At 40.2% G+C, this 27,762-nt stretch overlaps 1 protein-coding gene across 1 annotated transcript; it reads right to left on the bottom strand.

Moving 5' to 3' along the window:
* Positions 1–271: 271 nt before the first annotated feature.
* Positions 272–21,134, bottom strand: DR1 (down-regulator of transcription 1). Its single transcript, XM_075558507.1, has 3 exons — positions 20,217–21,134; positions 12,980–13,143; positions 272–2,315 (listed from the first exon to the last, which is right to left on the bottom strand). Exons 1-3 carry the CDS (start codon positions 20,434–20,436, stop codon positions 2,169–2,171), a joined length of 531 nt encoding a protein of 176 aa, XP_075414622.1. The 5' UTR covers positions 20,437–21,134; the 3' UTR covers positions 272–2,168.
* Positions 21,135–27,762: the final 6,628 nt, after the last annotated feature.

Here is a 27,762-nt window from a genome sequence, read left to right as displayed (position 1 = left end):
TGGGCCTAAGGTTCGTGAAGCGAGACACATGGAAACACCACAAAACCTGCTGGCGCCGGCACTCTCCATGTCACTCCCAGCTCTCTGGCTCTCACTAGTTTTATCACATTTGACAGGCTGCGGTCTTTCCACTTTTCAGCTGCTGTTTCCGTGGGAAATATCTGAGTTCTTCTCGGACAGGTTTCTGCTTTACACAGGGTCTCGCTTTTGCATGTTTTATTCTAATAGAAATCTCCCTTTGATCCATATATCTCATTAAATATACAAACAATTTATAAAACACATCCGAATTTTATTGCTTGAAGAATACAGCATATGAAATCACAAGAATGTCAAAATGAAAAGTCTCTAAGGTTTCAAAACATATAATACATTATCAGATGCAGTAAAATATTAATTATCCTGAACTCTGCATCAGAAAAAAAAGTATGGAAAATATCTAAGTTGCTTACTTAAGAAACAGATATACTTAAAATAGAAAGTGTAAGAATGTTACAGTACAAATTAGAAAAGCCAACACTTTATCATTTTATTATTTCTCTAGACTAGACTACCTTTGGTACTTAAACCTTTTAAAAAATAATTCCTTCCATTTTATCTAATGTTATTCATAAATACACATCCATGAAACAACTTCAATTTAAGCATTCAGCAAAACTAACCTTTCTGCTTCATCAGGAAGTGTATTTAAGAAATGTTATCGCAATATTTCACTTCTTCATAAATTGCAAATATGATCATTAAGAATTCTAATACTTATAAACTTTACTTATTTAACTTTCCAATTAAAATTGGAATCCTGGTAGTCACAAACTACTTTGGGGCTTGGTAAAAGTATGGAAATGTAAAGGTTTGGCAATTGGCCATAGAAATTTAAATTATGTTATACTGTACGTGACTTTTCCATTCTGTTTCCAAAATATAAGCAATATGTCATTTCTTCAACATGTTGGATTCATATCACAATTTATTACTGAAATCAAATAAAGCTTCTTCCGTTTAACTATTATGTTAAAATGAACTACTTGTTTCATATAGTGCTGGTAAGTTATGTCACATCTTCTTAAAGTCAACCCAATCTTTTATTTTGAGCTATAATTCTATTTTGATGAAAGACAGAATGGCGTCATTTCAAAAGGTAGCACTGGACTCTAGGTCATCTAGTCAAGAAGTTATAAAAAGTAATGCTAAAAACAAAGAAGAAGCAAACTACAAGTTAAATTAAAACAAAACAAAACCCCTCTTTTTATAGCAAGCAAACTCATGAACTTTCCTTTCCCCTGCAAAGGTCTGAATATTCACGAACCTTCCATTTAAATCAACGGAACTCAAGCAATGGTTTCACAAGTTCCACCTATATATTTGAATAATATGAACATGGACTAAGCAAGTAATACTATTAACAACAATTATTGGAGTGAAATATTAAGAATCATGGCAATACTCAAAATCGGGCAGTCTCTGAAATGTAATAGTGTAGCTCAAGATGAATTATGCCACAATAAAACTGTATTTTTTACTAATACACACACACAGAAAACAAAATCAAAAACAAAATTCATCAAATTTATACAGCTACTACTGAACCCATTCCTTGATTTTTTTAATGTCTCTGTTGAGATATTTTTAAACAAGTATGTTTACCTGAGCATATATACGTATTGCCTTTATATATACTCACTTTAAAAGACAAAAGATTCAGATACTTCAGAACTGAACTGTTAAACTTTTATCAATCTGATCCAATGTCACTGCATCTCATACGCCAAAATAATTTAAAATTCCCAATTTTTAGCTAGGTTAAAAGGACAGAAGAAATGCAAATGCAGATGTAGAGCTTCTGTATAAATTTTACTATTATTTTATAAACTTGAAGTTTTCTGTTAACACTGTTTATTGATCAGATAAAGGATTCACTGCTATCTAAAATTTCATAAACACTATTAAAAATTCAAAATTGATATTATACTGAAGCTTCCATTTCAATAGTTCAGAGAGACAGTTTTCACGTGTATAGCACACAACAGAGGAAACTTAACAGCAGACACCCCAAGAATAATAATGGCAAGTCCACCAAGATGCATACAAAATTATAGATGAGCATTCTTTCACTGTTTTGTTGTGGGGAAAAACATTTATAGAGGAAACAGAAACTCAGCTGGCAAATTTCAGATATCATCATCATCATCTTCATCCTGAGAAGATCCTGCTTGATTGGATGCACTGGCGGAGGCAGCAGCAATCTGGGCTTGTTGGGCAGCCTGCTGCATTTGAAGCCATTCTTGCTGGGCCAATTCTGCTTGTTGTTGTCGGGCCTAAATACCGAAACAACAACAGAACTTTTAGAAACACACGGACACATACATACTTTGGTTAGAACGGAGTAAGCCAATTACAGATTCCAACTTGGATATTCCCAGCTAGTATATAATTACTGTACATCTGGAGAACAAGAACTCTATGAAGAAATATACTAAGAGAATTTCCTAAACTTAGTTCTTCTATACAAGGTTCTTTTAATGTCTTTAGTTTAAATGAAAAAGCTGAAAAAGATCATTGGGGCGGGGGGGAAGGGGGCGATATCAAAAATGTTTTTTAAATTGTTTTCTTTGATTCCTTTTCCTACATGAGTGTTCTTTAAGGTTCCCATAAAAATTCCATTACCTTTTAATTCCATATTTCCACAAACTTTTTGAAGCCCTCTCTAATTTCTTCCTTCCTTTTCATTTGGTTCTTTTGTCCCTCCTTATGTTATAATTTTGAAATAACCTTTTTTTTTTTTTCAAAATAAAACTCATTTCTGTGGCTTAAAAGTTCCTTGTATAGCCTGTGTAACACTTAAGGGTACAATACTGTAAATGACTGCAATCAAAATCTTGGTATTTCTTTTGTGCTCCTATCACAATTGCTCATCCTATATACAGGTGTGTATGTCTGCACCTACATGTGCACACAGACTTCTGAGATACACAATAGTTATTTAACAAGAAATGGATTTTAGTAAATGGGGTAGTTAAAACCCATTCATTTTCTATAGCTTCTATAAAGACCATAAATGTTAGAAGCCAAGATACACTTTTCATTATGTGTATTGTTGCAACAGCTACGGCTCCTTCTCAATTTAATTTCATCAACTGACAGGAAAACTATGCAAAAATGAACTTGTTCTTAAAAAGGTCATGTACTTTCCTATTAGGCAATGCTGCTGTTGTCGTGTCCCCCGCCCCAACTGTCTTTTCTCCTATTATTCCTTAAGCTTACCTCACCCATAGCTTCACCCACAACTAAGTCCTAGTTGTCCTTTAAAACCTAAGGTAGGAAGTCTTTCCTCACCCTTTCAGGCCGCATTGTGTGCTGGCTGTCATCTGCCCACTTTCTACCCACTTTGTCTTATAATAACCTTCTATCTTCTTGTTTTATCAAACTTGAAAACAGAGACTGCTTTAATATTTCATATTCACTACTGTATTTTCTGAATCTCCTGTGGGGGAAATGATGCTTGGCATATTCTCTAACACACACACACACACACACACACACACACACACACACACACACACACACTCCTCACTTTAGAAAGAATCTGTCATTAAGCAAGGAGACCTGGAGGCATGGTGGGTTAAGTAATAACTGGATTCAAACCAAAAGGTTGGTGGCTTGAACTCATGAGCTGCTCCACAAGACAAAGCAGCAGCAAACTGCTTCCATAGTTTACAGTCTTGGGAACCACAGTGGTACACTGCAGTTCTGCTGTCACCAGGGTTGCACTGAGTTGTCCATTGAAAAGGCAAAGGAAACACAAGAGATTATGGTGGTGTCAACTACAAGAAGCAACCAACAAGTCTAGAAATGAGGGCACAAGAGACAAGAATTTGTAAAACTTAGAAGTTTTGTGGCGTAACCTCTGATGATGGAGCACAGATCAGCGGGCGCTAGTAAGGTCTCCCCAACCTCACATATAGTTTGGACCCACACCTCTGAGAAGGGAGTGCATGCTAGGTTAGGACTAACAGAAACAACGAACAGGACTAAGTTCCTGAGGCTCAAATGAAGGCATGTTGGTGGGCTGCTCAAAGGGAACTGGAAGTCAATAGGAAGCTAAAGGAAGGAGAAAAGTCCTTTCTTCTACTTCCAGCCTTGCAATCTCCCTCTGGATTCCCCCCACCAGCAACTAACAGAAAGCCAGCTATGCAAAAGAAGAAATGGGTTTTCAGAGTAATAATCCCAGTGTCACAGAGAAAAAGAGGCTTCAAGCCAAAAGACATTCCTTGGTAACTCCTGCACACCTCAAGTGGTATTTCCTGTACATGTAATTTCTTCGTACCTTCTTCAAGCAATGAGCCAGTCTCACAAAAGATTTATTAAGAGTGCCTACATTACACCTCCTCTACAAGACACCAAGCTTATGAAGAGAATGTGTGTTCCTTGTCTTTGTACACTGCAGCAACCATATGAGGGGGTTTTTCAAAAGTTTCGTGGAAACAATGGAATTCTCCCCCATTTTTGAAACCCCCCCTTACATAATATCTTGCAATCCAGCAGGAATTTACATGTTACTTCAATTCTGACTTAATATCTGTCAAAAGATGTGGGGAGAGAGGTTGGAGTGAAGTGGAAGAAAGCTGTTACTCTGGGGGAAGGTTACTGAAACAGCCATAGTAGTGGAGATGAATAAAGGGAGCAGTCTCTGGTCAATGTTATTAAAAGACAAACAAAACATGAACTGAAGGGAAAAGTACTGAACTTGGTGTTATAAAGTCTCTGTGGTAAGAACAGAAGCCAAATGACAAGAAATAAGAAACAAGTGGCATATATTTTCAAAAGACAATAATATATCTATCATCATAGGAAACGACAAAAGAGTTTGGGGGGCATACGAAGACACAAGAGGTAGCGTATGACCAAGAACCAATGGTACTGAAGGAAGCTGAACTACATGCATGGGCAAAAACCAAGGTTCCAGGAACCAATGGAATACAAATTGTAATGTTTCAACAAACCGATGCAGTACTGGAAGTTCTCACTCTTCTATACAGGAAATTTGGAAGACCCCTGCCTGGCCAGCCAACCAGAAGTGATCCATCCTTGTGCCCATTCCAAAGAAAGGCGACTCGGCATCATATAGTACCATTATCAAATACTACCATTAATATCTGTAGTGAAGTGAAATTGCTTGGTATGGCTCATCTACAATTCCCAAATAGTCTTTGTACACCCACCAAATAGTCAGCTAAGTAGGAGTACACAAATAACGTGCAGAGGACTCTAAAATGAGGATGGAACAGTTCGCCCTCCCACCATGTAAAAAGTGAGCCACCGAAGGAGCAGAACAGAGAATCCACAACCATTAAGAAAGAAAACCCACAAATGAAGCATGTCAAAGATCCTGCAATACTTTTTTGAGCAGGACAGATGGAAAGGACCAGTCAGTAGGCATGAGAGAGAGATGCTTCAAGACAAAAGAACTGTACCCTCAATATTTCTGATACTGACCTTTTAACTTCCCCAATGACCCCCCCCCATGCTCATTTAGCATTGTCTGTGAGATACGTGTGGTCACTAAGGGATTACTGAACTCAAAAAGAAGTAGAGTGCGCTAGGAGAGACAATTATCTCCAGAACAGGGCTAAAAGAGTTAGCAGGTAGAGGCATGTCTGATCTCTGACTCAAAGGAAACACAGGCCCTGGGCTAACTCTCCTCATTCCTTGTAAAGTCAGAGGAGGTCAGATGCAGCCTCTGCACCATTTCTGCAACATCACATGCAAGTAAAATTTTGGAGATAATTACCCAACAACGGTTGCAGCAGTACACTGACAAGAGGTGTAGGCCAGATTCAGAAGAGGATGTGGTACTGTTGCTATCAAAGGGATCTTAGCTGAAAGCAGAGACTACCAGAACAATGTCTGCTTGTGTTTTATTGACTCTGCAAGGCATTCAACTGTGTGGATCAAAACAATCTCCAGACAACACTGTGAAGAATGAGAATCTCAGAGGACGTAATTGTTCTCACGCAGAAGCTGTTTTGTAGACCAAGATGCAGTCATTGGAACAGAACAAGGGAATACTGTGTGGATTAAAATCAGGAAAAGTATGTGTCAGAGTTGTAGCCTTTTAAAATTTTTATTCAATCTGTATGCTAAGCAAATAATCCCAGAAATTGGTTTTTATAAAGAAGACATCAAGATTAAAATAACAACCTGTGATATGCAGATGATACAACCTTACTTGCTGAAGAGGACTTAAAAAACTTACTGATGAAGATCAAATACAACAGCCTTAAGTATGGATTTCAACTTAATATAATGAAAACAGAAATCCTCACACATGAACCATAAACACCTCCTGGAGAAAAGATAGAAGTTAAGAATTTCATATTACTTTGATCCACTACTAGCACTCACACTCATGGAAGTTGCAGTCAAGACATCAAACACCCAGGCCAGAAGGTCGATGTTCCCAACTAGAACAGCCAGTCGACAGAGAAGACCACATGGCCGGCCCCACTATGAGACACGACATTCCTCACTGACCCATAGCTCCACAGGCAACAACACTGGAGACACAGTTAGGGAACTGCACCCGATCGGATCCTGCCACACTGAGGCAAAACATTAAGGGGTGCAACAGAACAGCAGGGGAATGGAGCGGCGAGGTCCCCAGGGACTGCTGAAGGTGGACTTTGGGGCCAGGGCGTGGTGGCCCAACAGACTGGACTGGAAAACACTCCTAAAGGCCAACAAACAATCCTTGAACTAACTACAAGCTTTTCATTCTTGTTGTGTTTTGTTCTTTGTCAGTGGTTTGTTGTATATTGTTGCTTGGTTTTACTCTGTCTTGTTTTTGTGCATGTTACTATCTCTGCAGGTCTGTCTAAATAAGATAGGCTGGATGAACAATTGGAGGAGAAAACAACGGGACCGATAGTTACATGGGGACATGGGAGACGGGGAGGTCGGGGGAAAGGTAGTGGTGTTAATAAACACAGGGACAAGGGAACAACAAGCGATCCAAATTGGTGGTGAGCAGGGTGTGGGGGGCCTGGTTGGGCATGATCAAGGGTAATGTAACTCAGAAGAATTGCTGAAACGCTGGTGGGGACTGAGCATGATAGTGGGACAGGAGGGAAGTCAAGAGAAATAGAGGAAAGAGCTGGGAGGCAAAGGGCATTTACAGAGGTTTAGATAAAGACATGTACATATGCAAATATATTTATACATGAGGATGGGGAAATAGATCTATGTGCATATATTTATAAAGTTAGTATTACAGTAGCAGAGGGACATTGGACCTCCACTCAAGTACTCCCTCAATGCAAGAATACTTTCTTCTATTAAACTGGCACTCCATGATGCTCCCTTTCCGACACAATCACTGAAGACAAAGCGGGTGCATAAGCAAATGTGAAGAAATCTGATGGTGCCCGGCTATCAAAAGATATAGCATCTGGGGTCTTAAAGGCTTGAAGGTAAACAAGCAGCCATCTGGCTCAGAAGCAATAAAGCCAACATGGAAGAAGCACACCAGCCTGTGCGATCAAAAGGTGTCAAGGGATCAAGTATCAGGCATAATCATAACAAAAATCTTACCATAGTGAATGAGCGGGGGAGTGCGGAGTGGAGACCCAAAGCCCATTTGTAGGCCATTGGAGATCCCCTCACAGAAGGGTCTCAGGGAGAAGAAGAGCCAGTCAGGGTGCAGTATAGTAATGATGAAAAATACAACTTTCCTCTAGTTCCTAAATGCTTCCTCCCCCCTCCTCCCACTGTCATGATCCGAATCCTACCTTGCAAGTCTGACTAGATCAGAGGATGTACACTGGTACAGATGGAAACTGGAAACACAGGGAATTCAGGGCAGATGATCCCCTCAGGACCAGTGGTGTGAGTGGCGATACTGGGAGGGTATAGGGAGGGTGGATTGGAAAGGGGGAACCTATTTCAAGGATCTACATGTGACCTCATCCCTGTGGGACATACAACAGAAAAGTGGGGGTAGGGAGACGTGGAACAGAGCAAGACATGACAAAATAAATAATTTATAAATTATCAAGGGTTCGTGATGGAGGGGGGAGTGGGGAAGGAGGGTAAAAAATGAGGACCTGATGCCAGGGGCTTGGGTGGAGAGCAAATGTTTTGAGAATGATGAGGGCAACGAATGTACAAATGTGCTTTACACAACTGATGTATGTATGGAGATTATGATAGGAGGTATATGAGCCCCTAATAAAATGATTTAAAAAAAAAGAAATCAAACACATTGCATTGGCCAAATCTAGAAAATAACTCTTCGAGATATTACTATGAGGCCTAAGGTGCACTTGAACCAAGCCATGATATTTTCAATATGCAAGGAAAAACTGACAATGAATAAATGCAGTTTTGTTGTCCAGGCAGTTCTGACTCACAATATTATATGCAACATAATAACACACTGCCTGAGCCATCCTCAATTATGGTTATGTTTGCAACAACATTGTCCCAGGCAGTTTCAATCTATTTCATCAATGGCTGTCCTCTTCTCCAGACCCCTCTACTTGATCCCAGCATGATGTTCTTTTCCAGGGACCGGTCCCTCCTGCTAACATGTCCACAGCACATAGACAAATTATCACCACCTTCACTTCTAAGAAGCATTCTGATTGTCATTCTTCCAAGATAGCTTTGTTTGTTCTTTTGACAGTTCATGGTACTTTTAATATTCTTTATCAGCACCATAACTCATATAAATTGATTCTCCTTTGGTCTTTTTTTCTTCAATGTCCAACTTTTACATAGAGATGAGGCAAATGAAAATGCCATGTCTGGGGTCCTCAAAGTGTTATCTCTGCTACTGGAGAAAGACTGATGCCCTTGAAGTATGATGTTAGTCACCATCCCATGTACTCTGGGCATGTTATCAATTAAGACTAAGCCCAGGAAAAGGACATCATGCTTGGTAAAGTGGAGGGTCAGCAAAAAAGAGGGGCCTTCAATGAGATGGACCGATGCAGTGCCTTCCACAACAGACTCACAGGAATGACTGCAAGGATGGTGTAGGACTAGAGTGTCTTGTTCTGTCGTGTATAAAATCACTGTGAGTCAGAACCAACTGGAGTCACAACATGGAGATGAAGATGGGGCCCCGGATGATATATATGGCTAAGTGGCTAATAACTGAACACCCAGAGGTGCCCTGGACAAAAAGGCCTAGTAATCTAACCCTGGAAATACCCTATGGAGTATAGTTCTAATATGCAACACATGGGGTTGCAGTGAGCCACAAATCAATTCAATGGCAACCAGTTTTTTAGTGTTTTGTTTTTTCCCTCCTAGTGTGGAAATGCAAGTGACTCCCATATGATTGAAGTCCCACCACTCCCCTCCAAGAAAAGTAATTAAAAGATTAAAGATGCTAAAGAAAAAATATATAAGAATGCCCCATGCCATCAAGTCTATTCTAATTCCTATTGATCCCATAACAGGGTTTCCAAGAGTGTAAATCTCTGCTGAAGCAAACAGACTCCACTTTCTTCCTTGCAGTGGCTGGTGCGGGGAACCACCAATCTTGTAGGGATCCTTAAAAAACAAGTATAGTTACTCATTTGTTTTATCGTACTTTGCATCCTACCAAATTCATCCCAAATACCTTTCTTCTGAAACTAGGGAATAAAAAAGAGGTAGGTATGCAAAAAAAAAAAAAAGTATATATATGCATAAACTTCCTAATTCACTTCTTTTGGAGATTTTTTTTTAACATTTTATTAGGGACTCATACAACTCTCATCACAACTCATACATATACATACACCAATTGTATAAAGCACATCCGTACATTCTTTGCCCTAATCGTTTTCAAAGCATTTACTCTCCACTTAAGCCCTTTGCATCAGGTCCTCCTTTTTTTAATCCCCTCCCTCCCCGCTTCCCCCTCCCTCATGAGCCCTTGATAATTTATAGACTGACCCATCTCCTCTCCTAAACCCCTCTGTGAGGGGATCTCCAGTGGCTGACAAATGGGCTTTGGGTCTCCACTCTGCACTTCCCCCTTCATTCACTATGGTATATAAATACATATATATATATATATATATATATATATATATTTTTTTTTTTTTTTTTGCATGATGCGTTATACCTGGTCCCTTTGGGACTTCATGATCGCACAGGCTGGTGTGCTGCTTCCATGTGGGCTTTATTGCTTCTGAGCTAGATGGCCGTTTGTTCACCTTCAAGCCTTTAAGACCCCAGACACTATCTCTTTCGATAGCCGGGCACCATCAGCTTTCTTCGCCACATTTGCTTATGCACCCGTTTGTCTTCGGTGATCGTATCATGGAGGTGTGCAGCCAATGATATGATTTTTTGTTCTTTGATGCCTGATAACTGATCCCTTCGGGACCACTCGATCACACAGGCTGGTGTGTTCTTCCATGTGGGCTTTGTTGCTTCTGAGCTAGATGGCCGCTTGTTTATCTTCAAGCCTTTAAGATCCCAGTCACTATCTCTTTTGATAGCCGGGCATCATCAGCTTTCTTCACCACATTTACTTGTTCACCCACTTTGGCTTCAGCAGTTGTGTCGGGAGGGTGAGCATCATAGAGTTCCAATTTAATAAAAGAAAGTATTCATGCATCTAGGGAGTGCTTGAGTAGAGGCCCAAGGTCCCTCCGCCACCTTAATACTTAACCTATAAATATAGACACATAGATCTATTTCCCCATCCTCATATATATATTTGCATGTACATGTCTTTGTCTAGACCTCCATAAATGCTTGACTCCTAGCTCTTTCCTCCATCTTTTGGAGATTTTTAAATTGTGTTTTTAAAAGGATTCTGACTTGCACATATTAAAGGAGTCCTGGTGGCATAGCAGTTAAGCAATCTGCTGCTAACTGAAAAACTAGCTGGTGGTTTAAACCCACAGCTGCCCCTTGGGGGAAAGACATGGAAGTCTGCAGGCCTATGGAGTCATAGCCTGGAAGCCCTGTGGGGTAGCTCTACTCCGGCACACTGTGTAGCTATCAGTTGGAAGCAACTTAAAGGCAATGGGTTAAATGACTCATTTGTAATTTACAGTTAACCTCAATCTTGACGTACTAATAGGTTTTTCTATTTGCTGCTTGCAGTAAAAGTTTCAGATGTGATTTTCATTGTTAATATTTAAAATAAAATCTGAAAAATTAAAAGAAATAAAAGTGATAAAATGATGTTGTAATTACTGTGTTCCTTTAGTTCTATGACTAGGCAGCTGCTATAATTCTAACTCTTTATAGTCTATTAGTCTTCCTCACAAGAACAAAGAACACGAGGGGATCTTTGCCCCTAGGCTACACTGAGGTAACTAACTCACTGCCACAGTCAATTCTGACTCACAGTAACCCTACAGAGAAATGAAAAAAGAGCAAAAATAAACAAGGACAAAGAGGTAAATGCAAATGCACATTTGGCAAGTAATGATTATTTCTTCACTGCATCTCATTTCTGGGGCAAGAATAAAGCATACTTCATTTAAAAACTGCAAAATAAATGTAAGCAAAATGGTGGCGTGAGCATTAGCATGGTATTGTAGAAAGAACACGTACTTTGGATTCAGAAGACCTGAGCTGAATTTAGGACCGAACACTTCCTGCCTGTATGAACTTGCCTGTTTAATTTGTTGAAATAATTTTTACCCCAGGGGAATAAGTTCCATTATGATCGGAATCATGTCCCTTTGGTTGACTACCATAAGCCTTGGAAAAAATCCTGGTTAGGTCGCAGAGACATCAGAAAACATCTGTCGAACAACCAAACAATCTCATGCAAGTTTCTCTGAGTCTATTTCTTAACATGTAAAACAGATATAAGATATAATATTTCATTGCGATCTGGCCAGGTATGTGAAGTACCAAGCAGAGCACTTTCTTCCTTCCATCACATAATGAATTCAGTACTCTTAAGGTAACTAATAGCAAAGAATCAATAAACAACCATTAACGTATAGCTTAAACCAACATTTCTTTAGGACCTCATCTAAACAGGAATTATAATATTGTTTACATGTGTTCATTCTTGTCTTAAAGGGTTACCTCTTCAATGCCTATCTCACAGGTTATTATGAGGATTAAATGTAAGTAAATTATTTGTCCATGTGCTTCAATAACCCATAGTAAGAACTCAAATGTGCCAGTAACCTTTTATTTTTGCGTTTAGTTTAATTGGTATCAGGTGGCTAGTGTCTATTAACATTCAAAGTCCAATGCTTTTTCATGGAAAGTGAACTGATTGTCTGGGTACAGGGAAATCAGCTACAGTGCTCGGCTGCAGGAGATGATCTGAAACGATACATCCTAGTTCTAATGGTTACTATGGCACCTATGAAAACCTTATCCATTCTGTGCACTAAGAGCTGCCATACCATATGAAACAAGAGGCCAGAACTTAAGGGGGAAAAACTGCCTTGCTCCCTCCTCCCCATTCCCTGCCTCCCAAACCCCCAAAAGAGCGAGACATTAGTACTTCGTACTGACCTCGCAGACTTGGTATCAAAATGTTAGCAAGCAAGAAAGGAAAAGGTTTGTCCTTTTTTTCTGCTCATGGCCCTTGAATATGTGTGTCTTGTAGAATTACAGTGTTTAAAAGTGTATTGAAGACAATTTAATTACAGGCTAATTCTATTTTTGCATGTCATTCATCATAAACTGATCTAGTCTTATTTTCATCAACCCATCAATAATTTAAGAGCATTTAGGTATAATTTTCATGCTTTCAAAGGGTCATTCTTTCTGGAAAAACAAAAACATCAAAGTAAAATCTGAGTAGTTGCTCTGGAGTTGCTCTTTTGAAAACAGGTTGCAAATACTTATTTTTATAAAAACCAGTCACACAGGGCAGATTTAAATAATTAGACTCTATGATTAAACATTCAGCTAGAGAAGAGGGAATTGTCTGGATACATGTTGACTTAGGAAATTATGATTTTCGTTATTAAAAAGGATAGGATCAGATTAAATTACTTACTTTTGCAAATAATTCCTGTTGCTGTCTCAGTAATTCTTCTTCAGGAATGCCCAGGTTTTCCAAACGAGAATTTGCCTTTCTTCTTTTTAATGCTACGGTTTTACATTCTTGTAAGACTTCTTTTACTTCACTGATATATGAGCCAAAGCCCAAACTTTCTAATGCTAGGGGAAAAATATGAAAATATAAAAAGGATGATAAAACAATGCTCCCTCCATCCCCACTTCATGATATATAAAGAGAGAGAGAGAGTGTGTGTGTGTGTGTGTGTGTGTGTTTCGCAGGGTATTTTGTTGATTTCTAGTATTGCACACATTTTATAACTGTGTCATGTTTATCTGGGTGGTTGAGTCAACATACGTAATCAATTTACTTAATATGAGGGGACTTCAATAAGGTCATGGAAAAATGGAATCAAAAGAAAATAGAATTTTCCCACAAATGCTTTGAAGCTCCCTGTATTAAATAAATGGCCATCAGTTAAAATTTAGAAACATTTCAAGACATACTTTATTATTCCTTTTCATCCTAACTTGTAAAAGACCAAAACATTTCCTGTGAAAGGAAAAAGAAGTAAAAAGTAAGAACATGCTTTAGTTTTGGTAAGGACTTTCCTTATACCACTCATGGTGAGTCAAGTATCAAGTCAGGTACTTTCCCAAGGCAGAAAAAGTCAAAATTTGGGATTCGTTTGTTAATAACAAATACATTTTGTACCACTTGCCTTCGTAAAAGCAGGCTGCTGACCCATGCTCTACACTGTTTCAAATCGATGGGATAAAAGAACAGATCGACTTTTCTTTTGTCTGAATACCAACAGGAAACTACTTTTAGCAAAGACACTGCCAAGCTTAGGGCATGCTGGTGGAAAAAGCTCATGGAATTCAGCATTTATAGCCAGCCATCAAATTTTCCCTTGAAAAACACTATAAAAATATTTTCAAGTGATGTGGCAGAAAAACTGGGATGAAAGAAAACTTCAAGGATAGAAGAAACATTAACACAATTTTTCTTTAATCGTTCACATTTACAAATAAAAATTTTAAAGAAAAATCATGCATTCTCTGAAATCTGGGGGGTTGGAGTAATAAAAATTCAATTTTGGTCTCATGGTATTTTAAACTATATTTTATCTTCTTTATATGTTGGCCAAGGACCCAAACCCACAGCCCCGGGGTCAACTCAGACTTGTGGTGACCCAGTAAGAGGGTGGGTTTCCAAGAGTGTAAATCTTGACCGGCACAGACAGCCTCAGCTCCGTAAAATCAAAAGCAAACCCACGCCTCCTGTTGAAGAGATTCTGACTGACAGCCACCATCCCAACTCAGGGCCACCCAATGTCACAGAGAACTACTTCACAGGGTTTCCAAGGGTGTAAGTCTTTATGGGACCAGTCTGCTTCATCTTTCACTGAGCAGCCGGTAGGTTCGTACCAACAAACTTTCCGTCAGCAGCCGAGACTTCCATCAGTACACCACTAGAGTTCCTGTGCTCAGTTAACTTGCCTTGAATTTTCATTTTAGGACTTTGCCAAACACAGTGTGAGTCTTTTACAACTCACATTGTAGTATTTAGGACATTTCCAAGAACATATAACTTTAATTCCTGTTATGTCAAATGTTTCCACTGTATCCATAAGTCATCAAATGCCCAAAAAGTGGAGTGCTATTGTTAAGGCGTGACCGTGAGTCAATTCCAACTCGCTGAGACCCTCCAGTCCAGGACAGAGAAGAACTGCATCATCAGGTTTCTTAGGCTGAAATCTTTATCGGAGGGTTCCTCGGTGGTGCACAGTGGGTAAGCGCTTAGTTGCTGGAAAAGGTTGGTGGTTCAAACTCGGCAGTCACTCCTTAGGAGAAAGATGAGTCAGGCTTCCCCATAAAGCTTGAGGCCTTGAAATCCTATGGTGCAGTCTACGCCGCCCTACAGAGTCAGAATTACTAACGCCCGAGCTATGCATGAGGGTTCTCCCCCCCCCCCAGCTTTACAGAAGCAGATTACTCTGTCTTTTCTCTTGCAGAATGGCTGATGGGTTCAAAAGGATGGCCTCTGGTTAGCAGTCCAGTGCTTTAACCATTGTGCCAGAGTGCCTTAAGAATGTTACCACTTTTATTACTTTTAAGCAGGCCGGCGTCAGAGCCAAGTTGTCATGGTTGACTCCCAGCTCTGCTTCATATTTGCTATGTGACCCCAGTTAAGTACCTTTACTTTCCAAAGCCTCACATTTTGCTTAGCTCTAAAATAAGCATTACAATGCCAATAGCTCATTGAATTGGGTTGCTATCAACAATGAAAGAATGAATGAATATAGAGAGCTCAAAACAAAGCCTGGCTCACAGTCAGTATAAAATAGTCAGAATTTTATTATTATTAGGTTTGGGCTGTAGCAATCAACAAGTAATAAACATAAGGCACTCAGCACTGTTGTCTAGTAGTACATTAAGAGTTCTGAATCAATTTGACTAATAAGTCTTACTCCCTTTCACTTTTTTCTATTAAATTTAGGAGAATCCAGTAAATGTACAGAAGCTAAATTAACATACATTATAAATACACATAATATATATTAACACATCTAAATTGGCATCAAACAATTCAAATTTTTTTAAAAATTAACAGATAAACATAAGAGAGTCAACCTTTCAAAATGGCATAACTTATTAGACATTAAGAAAATCCACTCTAAAACCACCTTTAACTAAAGCTTAGATTAAAATATAAAATAAATTAAATATTTATAACTGGGGAAACTGCTTCCAAAAGATTTATAAGTAGGCCCAAGGTTAATATTTAATATTATTCAAAGAGCTGCTATGCACAATACTGTTCTTTCAACCAAACAGTTCAACAGAACAGCCATAAATTTAAGCTCAAAAGGCACACTGATTCTAATCTCAATTTAAAAGACATTTTCAGCTAATAGGTATCAATACTTAGATTATAATCTCACCTAAATTGAGAGACTTTACATCATTTGTTACCACTAGCCTTTCAGCAAGAAAAAGATGAAGCTTTTTACTACCCTAAAGAGCAAGTCTCAGAACTATCCACATGGGCAGCGGCTGTCCTACCCTACTTAGAAGGTAGCTGTGAGTCAGACCTGACTCAATTCGTTTTTTCCTTGGTTTAAGTACTCATTTCACACAAAGGAAAACCTCGGAAGTGAAAAAGAATGGCCCTACATAAGACCACCATTTAAGGTTGTGCAGTTTGTTGGAGCACAACAGTACCACATCTAACGGGGCACATTCACACGTCATAATTTGTATGTTTATGCACAAGGGGGGGGGGTTAATGGATCTATGGATCACAGAGCAAAAAAAAATTTAATTTGTGGGTAACACAAACATACATCTCTTGTTCTCCAGAGATTTGGCTGCCTTTTTTTTTTTTTTTTGCCATCTATTATTTAATAAACCAGAATACTACCCAGGAAAAGCCATAGTATACCAGGTGACATTTTTCCAATGCGAAAGACAAATCTTCACAAGATAGTTGGCTTAAAGGCAAAAGCTTCTCTTTAGTAATAATCTTAAAACAGGTTTATCTTCCTTTACAAATGTGATGATTTCCTGCTTTTGTTTCAATTTGTGTGAAGATTATACTTTGAACTTAAAATGCAAGATTTCCACTTTTTAACAGTAATATGATTATGTCCTTAAAAAAAAGAAAACCATTTTCCCATTTCTTGTTTGTTGGAGTGAGAGAAGTGAGGTAGTTCACTAGAAATACATGAAGAGCCAAAATACGCAAATGGCTTTTTGAGCTACAGTCTGGCAAAGCCTTTTGAAGACCCTCAGCACTCACTCCTATCTTCCTTAGTTACTTACTATCATTACTCATGGAAATCTGGGCTAACAATGAGAGAATGATGGGACACACATACAAAGAAATCATTCATCTTTATATCATTAGTAGTATCCAGTACAGTGCAAAGTACATAGCAATAATAATAGTAATTATTGGGTGGCAGAAGGAAACCAAAAGCAAATGATAAGTCAGTTTTAGGGGCAAAAATAATAAAATCCAACCAGATTCTGATCAATTATAAATTAGTGTCTTTTGGGGGGTGGGGGGAGTCTGTATAATTTAGACCATACAGTATATCATTCTCATTATTCTTGCAATTTCTCTGCAGTCACTCAGATGCCATGATGCACAAACTACCTTAGATCCAAAACTTTCCAAAATAGACTGTGGTTTAAACTTGAGAGCAAAGCTACTGAAAGTGTGGTCCATGGACTTGTGCCAACATTGCCTTTAATGGTCAACTATGAGTTAATAAGGAAATTCAAAGTAAGTATTTTAGAATGTAATTGAGAAGGTAATTTATGTCTACTAGATTTAATATGAAAAAGGTAAGATTTATATCTTTTTTAAGATTTCATTTTTCTAGTGATTCATTTTTATTCTCTTACAAAAGTAACAGTGGGGGGGGGCAAAAAAGTACCAGTGTGCAAAAGACTGCAGATCAAAAAATATGAGCTTCATCATACACAGCTGGGGTCCACTCAATTGCTGAAGAAACCCAATTCTCATAGAGACCTTTTCAAACTTTCACTATTTTCAGTTACTGTGCTCATAAATGTGGTGGTGATGATTAAAACTCTAAGAAAACATGAGTACTACAACTTAAAATAGCCTGTTTTTTCACTTTGTCTTTGCAACTTTTGGCTAATCAGTATCCTGTTTTGAGAAATATTACTAAGACACATGTAAGGCTCTAAACCCTACTGATTCTCAATAATTTCAAGTTGTGTCAGACACCAATAAATACTATTTATACAAAAACGGTGGAACCTTATTGAAATTAGTTGCGGAGGGCCAAAAATTTCCAGTGCACAACTTGCAACTCTTGATTCTCAATGTCAGTGTGCCCCATAAAGCAAGAGACATATTATAACTCATTCAGAACTATGCGTACTCACAGAAAGCAGCAAAGATATAAAAACTTAGAACTCCTGTTACCCGTGTATCTAAACTCTACTTTTTCAAATTCAAAATAAGTAAATCATTTAGAAAAAAAAGAAAGAAGGGAGAAAAGACCCCAAACCCTAAGCTATTTATTGTACGCTAGAGTAACTAGCAATAATGTGACTTCACCTTTAACTTCCTTTTCAGACCTGCCTAGGAGTGATTACTGTTGTTTTGAAAGGGCAAAAACAAGGTGACAAGTTAGCAAGTGAAAAGTCCTGAAGCAAAATGCAGTTCTTAATCCTCAAAAACCCAAAATTCAACATATGAAGATCATACCACCTTATAAGTACATTATTTTACTTGGATATAGCCTACATTTCTCTAAATAACCGGTGCTGACACAAAGTGTAAACAATGTCCTACCTAAGATTTTGAAACCTAATTTTCCTAAATGCGTCTGTAAAAAACTTTTAACACCTGTAACGTACACAGATTATGCTTACAAATGATCTAATTATGAAAACCAAAAACTCATCAAATTAATTAGGCAACATGAGGTTAATATTGCAAATATATAAAATATACTCCCCAAACTGGGGAGAATTCTTGGGCAAACATGGGCCTTTATCTACTCAACAATAGCAATGATACATTCTAAAATAAGTCCAAAGTTATATTTTAAAGATTAAACCAGATCAATGCCTGATATTGAAAAGTACATCATCCTCAAGTATAAAAGAAAATGCTTTTACCCTTTTTGACTCATACATTACATTTAATTTAGCAATATTCCAAAGTTGAACTATTTAGCATACTGATGGCTACAGCTGCACTTTTATTCCACCATGTCAATCAGAAATCTAAATATATCCTAAGTTTAGAACAAACTCTCCCCAAGAAGATAGATTGTAATGTGTTATTCCATTTTTGGAATGATTCTCATTTGTGTGGTAGAAACAAATGTTAAGGCAGATCCTGTTGAAATCATCCTCAATTTTCATCAGAAAGGAAATGTTGATAAAAGGTCTTTTTCCCCCAGCTAGGAGTTGTAAAAGGAAATGATAGCTCTGAGTGGGATTCTCCAGTGAAAGGCTCTATGACAGCATTCACACATACAATGTAAAAATAAAGAGGGCCACTGGGCTTTCATTTTACTGGCACTCAAAAAATTCAAGGAGAAAAAAAACTAGAATCCTTATATCCTGAAATAGCAGGATTTGTTTAAATCTACCTTCAGGAATAATTTAATTCTTGTGTCAATATTGACAGTAAAATATTGGCTATGGTGAACATGAGATGTGTTCTCTTCAGTAGAATGGGAACCTTTTAAACCTTTCCAATTTTAAAAGGTTACATTATAAATCTGAAATGACAAGACAACCATTGGCCTACTAAAACGACTACACTTCACCTCCCGACTTCAAAAGCCATCAAGAGCTTGTAAGAATTTTAAGGCAAGTTACCACCTCAAATTGAGCGCAACATTTTGCCCAAGAGCACATGGGAAAACATTACTAGTAAATACGGCTCACCCCTGAAACCATCAGAATGTGGTCCCCCAGATCCTTATTACTGGGCTCGTAAATCCTCTCCGAAATAAGCGTGGGGAAAAGCTATGAACATGTTCACACCGAGTGCAGCTCAACCAGGGGGGAACAAGAATCCCCTCCCACCTTTCTAGACGCACGCCAAGTTCTCCCCACAGAGCAAAGCAAGCACGGCCTCACTTTCCTAAAACAGGAGAAATGAAGTGCGTCTGGAAACTAAATGGAAGGCTGACCGTCAAGCGAGTGTAAGGCCAAAACAAAGGGGAGAGGCTCCCTTTCATGAGTGATCATTAATAAACTTTAACAAGCTGTTAGATACTTCAAAACACGAAACAAAAAACTCAGTCCTGGGATCAGAAGAGTCACCTTTTCCTCTGAATAGGTGGGGCGGGGAAAGGGTGCTCCGGCTCCAACCCGGATTGAAGTTCCGGTGTCTGACTTCTCACTCTCCAGGGGAGCGCTTCGGCGTCGCTTTCCCGGTGGTCATTCATTAGCCAGGCTCAACTTTGGGCCGCCGGTACCTGGAGCCCATTCCTAAGGTTTCCGCTCGGGGCGGTGCAGTAACGCAGGCGCTCCCCTCCCGCGCGCCTGCCCGCGCGGGGCGCAGATCCCAGCCCCACTCGCCGGGTTTCCCCGCGCGCACGCTGCTCCCGGGCCCCGCGACTTTCTCATTCATGACGGCGGGCTGGGGCGGTTCGCACGCTCTGGCCGCGCGACTGTCCCCGGGCCCTCTTAACGGCCCCCCCCACACACACACACACACAACGCCTTACCTTGGATGACGTGCTCGGGTGAGATGGTCTTCTTTTCCGATTTGTTGCAAATCTCATTGGCTTCGGACGATATAAGGTGAATGAATTCAGTGCAGCAGTTCACCACCAGCTCCCGGGCATCGTTGGCCACCCGGACGTTGGGCAGAGTCTCTTTGATCATCTTATTGATAGCAGCTCTGGGGATAGTGAGATCGTCGTCGTTGCCAGACGAGGAAGCCATCGTACATTCCACGCGCGCGCCCGACTTTTAAAACCCCCCCAGCCGTGGTCCACTACTCCACGGAGACGTCTCAAAAGGCCGCCCTGAGAGGGACCGTGCGGGGCGCTCAGAGGAGGGTGCGGGGAAATAAGGCAAAGAGGGGATGGCGCTGACTCCACCGCGTGTTTGAGCAGCAGGGCGAGGAGGGGAGGGAAGTTGGAGAACTGAGGGTTTTAGGGGCAGCACTGCCTGGGTCGAGACCGGGCAAGGTTGGCGTGGTCCGGAAATTTGAGCGGCTGCGGAACCACCTTCGAGTCTCCTTAGAGGGGCGGGCGCTGTCGCCTAACCGGTCCCCAACGCCCGACGGTGCCCGAGCAGAGTTAGATCCAGGGCACTGGCGTCGCCGCGGTACCAGACCGACTCCCCGCCGGCTCGGCTCTACAGAGCCAGCGCTCGAGCCGCCGCCGCCCCCGCCAGCAGCCGTTGCCGCCGCCTCGGCCAAACCATCCTGTCGATGCCCGCGCTGCCGCCTCACAACATGTCGGCCGCTGCAGGAACTGTGGCGGCCGCCTGGGAACGAATACAGCCCGAGTCAGGCACTGAGGGAGCCGCAGTGGCAGCCGCGGTGTCAGTTTATCCCGAACGCAGGTCGTCGAAGCCGGAGCGGCGGCAACGGCGGCCCCTCCAGAGGCCAAAGAAGAAGGTTTGCTGGGAGCAACTCCCGACAACCCTCGCGCCACCGGAAGTCTCCGCTCTCACTGGTTTCCCCGCCCCCACAGGACCGACTTCCGGGTGTGGCTGCCACCCTCCCCCCACTCGCGTCAGCGGGAATCACGCATCCTGGAGGAGCTTCCGCCCTTCCTGGGTGCGCGTGGCCTGGCGTCCCGCCCCCCTCACGTGGCCCAGGCCGACCGGGTCGCGCCGCGGGTTGCTGGGAACCCGGGGCGCTTGATTCCTCCAGGGTCCGGGCTGACCGGAGTGGGGTGCTTGGGATAGCAAATCCCACTCCAGCGGTGGGAAGCCTCCCTTAGCCGTTTGTGTGACAAAGGAGTGCTAGATTTCTTTTTAAAAACTCTGCTTTCCATCTTTTCCTTCAGTAAATCGGAGTGGCCATGAAAGGGGAGATGAACCGGGCTTGGGCTGGGGACCGAGGACGTGGACAAGGCAGTTATGCCTGAGTCTGCATCAATTCTTCCAGTCGATGTTATTGATTTCGCTATGTGGGAAGGGACGTAACTTGCCCAGTCACTACCATTGGCTAAGAGGGGAGCTAGAAGTCTGATCCATTGTTGTGAAACGCCCACAGTACAACCTGACCATTTTCATTTGCTCGTTTTAAAAAAAAAAAAAGGTGTTGAACCATTGTAAGCAACTCTGATTTTTGCCTCTGTCCAAGGTGACCTGTAATAAAAACGAATGTCAAATTCTTCACAGAAGTGCATTATTTATAAAACTAAGTTTATCATACTGTCATACTTCATTATAAATCATTGGATGTGGAAATTTCTTTAAAAAGATACAATTTAAATTCGTTTTGGAGCCTTAGTTCATCAGATACCATATGTTCTCACAACGTTGGAAAGCAATTGACTTGCTTGAAATGCTTTTTAAACAAAACTATTTCAGTCTAAAAATGCATCCTACATGTCTGGCAACTTGAGATGTTTTTCAGTTTATTACATTTTTTCTCATTTAGCTTTTTCTCCAGGACGTGCATCAGATTCTTTCGTTTCAAAAGTACAGACACTTGATTTTTCAGTGCCAGTAAGTTAAGACTATTTGATACAACAATATTTCTAAATTGCCTTATATAGGATCTGAAACTATTGACTCAGGTGTACCAGCTGCAGGAAGTAGTTTTGTAAGAAGATTTACTGTTAATTTAAAGCATTACCTATCTTCTACATTTATCTTGGCCCTGTTAATTTTATCCGTCTGAAAAAGCTAGCTAGCAAAAGAATTATCTCATTGTCGCTTGTGCAAAATTTGTACCTCCTGAAAAAGTAACAATGCTTTATCTTTTCATGTAAAGCTTACATTGTAATTTTTTATTCTCATGATAATTTGTTATAATAGTCCGTATATGATAGCATAAAACAGATAGGCCAAGAGACCAAGGTTCCAGTCTAAGCTTTTTCTTATGTCATCTAGAGATGGGATTCAAAGCCAATGATATGTTGCAGAGCACATTCTGCATGATGTAGTATCTGTGGTTTTTGTCAGGTGCCACGGAGTTGGTTCTGACTCATAGCAACCCTGTATACCAAAGAATGAAACTCTGCTTGGCCATTCCCACCCTCTCCGTTGTCATGTTCAAGCCATTGTTGCAGCTACTTTGTCCATCCATCTCATTGAGGAGCTTCCCCTTTTTCGCCGATCTTCTACTGTCAAGCACGATGACCTTTTCCAGAAATTTGTCTCTTGACAGATGTCCAAAGTATACAAGATAAAGTCTCACCATCCTACCTTCGAAGTACATTCTGCCCATACCTCTTCTAAGACAGACTGGTTTGTTCTTTTGGCAGTCCATGCTGTTTTCAATATTCTTCTCCAGCACCATGATTCAAATGCATCGATTTTTTTTTTTTGGTCTTCCTTATTCAATGTCCAACTTTCACATGCCTATGAGGCGATTGAAAATACCATGGCTTGGCTCGGGTGCACCTTAGTCCTCAAGATGACATCTTTGCTCTTTAACACTTTAAAGAAGTCTTGTGTCTCAGCCTGATGCAATATGTCATTTGATTTGTTAAGTGTGACTGCCATGAGTATCGACTGTGGATCCAAGCAAGAGGAAATGCTTTGCGACGTCAATCTTTTCTCCATTTCTCATGATGTCAGCTATTCATCCAGTTGTGAAGATTTTGTTTTCTTTACATTGAGGTGTCATCCATACTGAAGACTGCAGTCTGCATTTCATTAGCAAATGCTTCAACTCTTCCTCACTTTCTCTTTTTTACTTCCTCGCTTTCAACAAACAAGGCTTTGTCATCTGTACATTGTATGTCGTCAATAAAGTGTCCTCCAGTCCTGGTACCACATTCTTCTTCCTAGAGTCCTACTTCTTGGATGATTTGCTCAGCACACATTTTGACTGAGGGTAGTGAAAGAATACAGCCTTGACCTTTTCAAAACCTTTCCTGATCTTAAACAATTCAGTGTCCCTTGGTTATGTTTAAATGACAGCCTCTTGGCATATGTACAGGTTCCTCATGAGCATAATAAAGTGTTCTGGACGTCTCATTCTTCTCCATATTGTCCACAGTTTGTTATGGCCCACACAGTAAAATGACTTTTCATAGTAAATGAAACACAAGGAAGCATTTTTCTGGTATTCTCTGTGTTTAGCTAAGATAGATCTGATGTCAGGAATGGTATCCCTTGTGCCATATCCTGAATCTAGCTTGAATTTCTGGCAGTTCCCTGTCAATATAATACTGCAATTTCTGAATGACCTTCAACAAAATTTTACTTGCCTGTGATATTAATGATAATAATTTTCACATTCTGTTGGGTCACAATTCTGTCAGTTTGTCATATAGTGATGTCTTGCATGTTTGTGTGATGCTGGAAGTTATGCCATTGGTGTTTCAAATGCTAGCCCATAGTGAATAGTGTTCAGAGTTAAGGTCTTGTGTCAATTTCTCTGAGCCAGAATTTGCAGTGGTTTGGCAGCAAGACCTAGTAATCCCCTGTGACGTGACCTCATCATTTCCATAATAGAATCTGTTATGAGCAGCTAATAAGTTGTAAGAAGATTAGGTTGGAATATAATACCATTACTGAAGCTACAGCTCTAATGTAATCAATTGAAAGGAAGTTTCCTTAGGAGTATGGCCTGCTTCCAAGGTGAATGGTAGGTGTGGAAAAACTTGCTTGCATTTTTCTGGATCTGGACTCCTCAACTGGTTCAGTGTCTTCTGGTTCTTTCAATTTGAGCCAACAGTCTGCCATATTGCTTGCCAATTTCAAGAGTCATCAGTGGCCTGCCTTTGACCTGCTGAACTTAGATTCATTTGCCTCTGCCACCACTTCTGACCTGCTAACCTTGGATTCATTCACCTTTTAGCCATCAGCTCGTCATCTTCTTGCCTATCATGGGTTCATCAGACCTCACAGCTACATGAGCCAGGAGAAGCCTCCAGCCAAACATCTGGCCATGGACATGGAATCAGCCCATTTCCTTAATATAAATGTCTTTCTATATGTGCATATATAAATTTCACTGATTTTGCTTCTCAGGAGAACCCTAGGAGAATACATTTTCGTGGAGCTCCAAACCACAAAGAACAGAGTGGGAAGAAAGAAGAGGTATCTACTTCTGCAAGATTAGCCTTTGAAAGTTTATGAATAGCAGGGAAACATTTTCAGATAAGGTACAGGAAGATATCCCCTCGGATTGAAAGGCACTTACTATGACTTAGGAAGAATGGCCTTCTCAAACTAGAGTCAACCCTGATGAAATACATGAAGGAAAGCTTTCAGGGTCTTCATTTATTGGTGGGACAAAATTCAAAATTAGAAGAAAAACTAAAAATCTGTTAATTATTGGAATATGGAATGTACAAAGTATAGATCTAGGAAAATTGAAAGTCACCAAAAATAAATATAAAAATCAATATTCTAGGTGTTAAACTCAACTTACTGCCATCAAGTAGATTCTGACTCATCGCAACCCTGAGTATACCTGCCCCTGTGTGTTTTTGAGGTTGTAAATCTATATGGGAGCAGGAAACCTTGCTTTTTTCCATAGTGACTAGTGGTTTTGATTGGTGGACCTTGTGTTTAGCAACCCAACACTTAACCCACTATGCCACCAGGCTTCCTTATCCGAGGTATTAGTGAGCTAAAATGGATTAATGTTGGCCGTTGTGGGTTGAACAATTATATGGTTAACTGTGATAGGAATGAAATAGTATGTAGAGAGTAGTCTTTATTAATGTCATTAAAATATATATTTATTTGACTATACGTAGTCAAACATACTTCCATTGACAATTTCTAGTCAAGCAGTTCAATAAAATTAAATCATGATCATCTTTTATCAGGTCAGAGGCATCATGGATTAAGTAGTCATCTACAAGGTTTAAGTCATACATACTGCACCTGAGAGAAAACTTAATTAAAAATCAATAGCAGTGTGATGTGTTCTGAAATATATTAATCTGCATTCCATATTTAAATATAGTATAATGTATACTTATATATAGAAGGAAGCCCTGGCAGTGCAGTTGGTTAAGTATTAGACTTCTAGCCAAAAGGTCCACAAATCAAACCCTCCAGCCAGCTTCTATCTAGGAGAAAGATAAGCTAAGCCTGCTTCCATCAAGATTTACAGCTGCAGAAACTCCATGAAGTAGTACTACTCTGTCCTATAGGGTTGCCGTGAGTCAGGATATGACTCGATAGCACCAGGTTATTTCTAATTGGGTTTTTTTTAAATTCTATGTAGGCTTTTGAGAACAAGGATAGAATTTCAAATGCTTTTTGAATTTTAGAGAGAGTACATATATATCAGACATTTTTTTTCATGGTATCCAAAATTCATGTTGTGACAGAAGACATCATAGCAATCTGAGTGATATATGATTGGCTAGGTTAGCTGATATACTGGTTATTTTAAAACATACCAATTCATAGATGACCAATCTTTGGCTAAAATTATTGAATATACAAGGGAACCCCCACAAGCATCCCCCCAAAAGGACAAAGCTCTGCTGAAGGAGCTTTCATAGTAAGCATTTTTCCCGCTAGGCAAGCATCAAGCAACTTGCTCTGGGTACACCCAGTGGCATCGCCTGGGAAGTTTCTCTCTGGTTACAGCGAAATTTTTCATGAAAGCAGTTTTGCTCGAACTTCATTTTTTTGTGATGGACTATTTAAGAGAATAGCTTATGGCTCCGAAATGTTGTTTCCTGCTCAGGAAAAATGCTGCAAAAACTGTGTGAAGGTGAACACAGCCTACAAGGACAGGGCTATGGGAAAAACACGTGTACGAGTGGTTTTCTCATTTCAATCCATCGGACCGTCGATTGATTATAAACCTCAGTCAACTTCCCAAATAGACAAAAATGTGGACTAGGAGTGCATTTGGAGTTCATTCCACCAGGTCAGGCTGCTAATGAAGCTTTCTGTGTAGAGATTCTGAAAAGATTGTGTAACAGTATGCAACAAAAAAGGCCTGACTTGTGGCAGACTGGGGTGACTGGTTTTTCCACCACAATAAACCTGCTCACACAGCCATCTCAGTTTTAGGCAAAACAAAACAAAACAAAACAAAACAAAACCCAGCATGCCTCTCTTGTCCCACACATCTGACTCACCTAATCTTGCTCTGTGCAACTTCTTTTTGTTTCCGTGAATGAAGAGTGACTTGAAAAGACAGTGATTTGAGACATAGAGGAGGTGAAGAAAAAAACAGGGGAGGTGCTTTTAAAATTATTTTATTGAGGGCTCATACAGCTCTTATCACAATCCATATATCCATCCATTGTGTCAAACACATTTGTACATTTGTGGCCATCATCATTCTCAAAACATTTTCTTTCCACTTGAGCCCTTGGTTTCAGTTCCTCATTTTTCCCCCTCACGCCCCCACACTCCCTCCCTCATGAACCCTTGATAATTTAGAGATTACTCTTTTTTCATGTCTTACACTGTTCAATGTCTCCCTTCACCCACTTTTCTGTTGTCCATCCCTGAGGGACAAGGTTATATGTAGGTCATTGTGATCGGTTTCCCCTTTCTCCCCCACCTTACCCTTACCCTCCTGGTATTATTACTCTCATTATTTGTCCTAAGGGATTTATCTGTCCTAGATTCCCTGTAGTTCCAGCTCTTCTCTATACCAGTGTACATCCTCTGGTCTAGCTGGATTTGTAAGGTAGAATTTGGATCATGATAATAGGGTGCGGGAGGAAGTATTAAAGAACTAGAGGAAAGTTATATGTTTCATCAGTGCTATACTACACCTTCACTGGCTCGTCTCTTCCCTGTGACCTTTCTATAAGGGGCTGTCCAATTGCCTACAGATGGGCTTTGGGTCTCCACTCCGCACTCCCCCTCATTCACAATGATAAGATTTTTTGTTCTTTGATGCCTGATACCTGATTCCATCGACTCCTCATGATCATCACACAGGCTGGTGCACTTCCATGTGGGCTTTGTTGTTTCTCAGCTAGATGGCTGCTTGTTTACCTTCAAGCCTTTAAGACCCCAGATGCTATATCTTTTGTTAGCCAGGCACCATCAACTTTCTTCACCACATTTGCTTATGCACCCACTTTGTCTTCAGTGATCATGTTGGGAAGTGATATGCTCATTTTCTATTGCTAACCCATCATTTGC

The sequence above is a fragment of the Tenrec ecaudatus genome, chromosome 1 (assembly GCF_050624435.1).
Source record: "Tenrec ecaudatus isolate mTenEca1 chromosome 1, mTenEca1.hap1, whole genome shotgun sequence".
NCBI classification, from domain to species: Eukaryota; Metazoa; Chordata; class Mammalia; order Afrosoricida; family Tenrecidae; genus Tenrec; species Tenrec ecaudatus.
This window is presented reverse-complemented; position numbering and strand designations above follow the sequence as displayed.

What these genes read in the sequence shown, in the direction of transcription:
- DR1 (XM_075558507.1), bottom strand. Translation starts at nt 20,436, where the DNA reads ATGGCTTCCTCGTCTGGCAACGACGACGATCTCACTATCCCCAGAGCT. An exon ending in ACCCGAGCACGTCATCCAAG is followed by an intron (nt 13,144 to 20,216) that starts GTAAGGCGTTGT and finishes TTTTTCCCCTAG; the next exon opens with CATTAGAAAGTTTGGGCTTT. An exon ending in AACAGGAATTATTTGCAAAA is followed by an intron (nt 2,316 to 12,979) that starts GTAAGTAATTTA and finishes TTCGGTATTTAG; the next exon opens with GCCCGACAACAACAAGCAGA.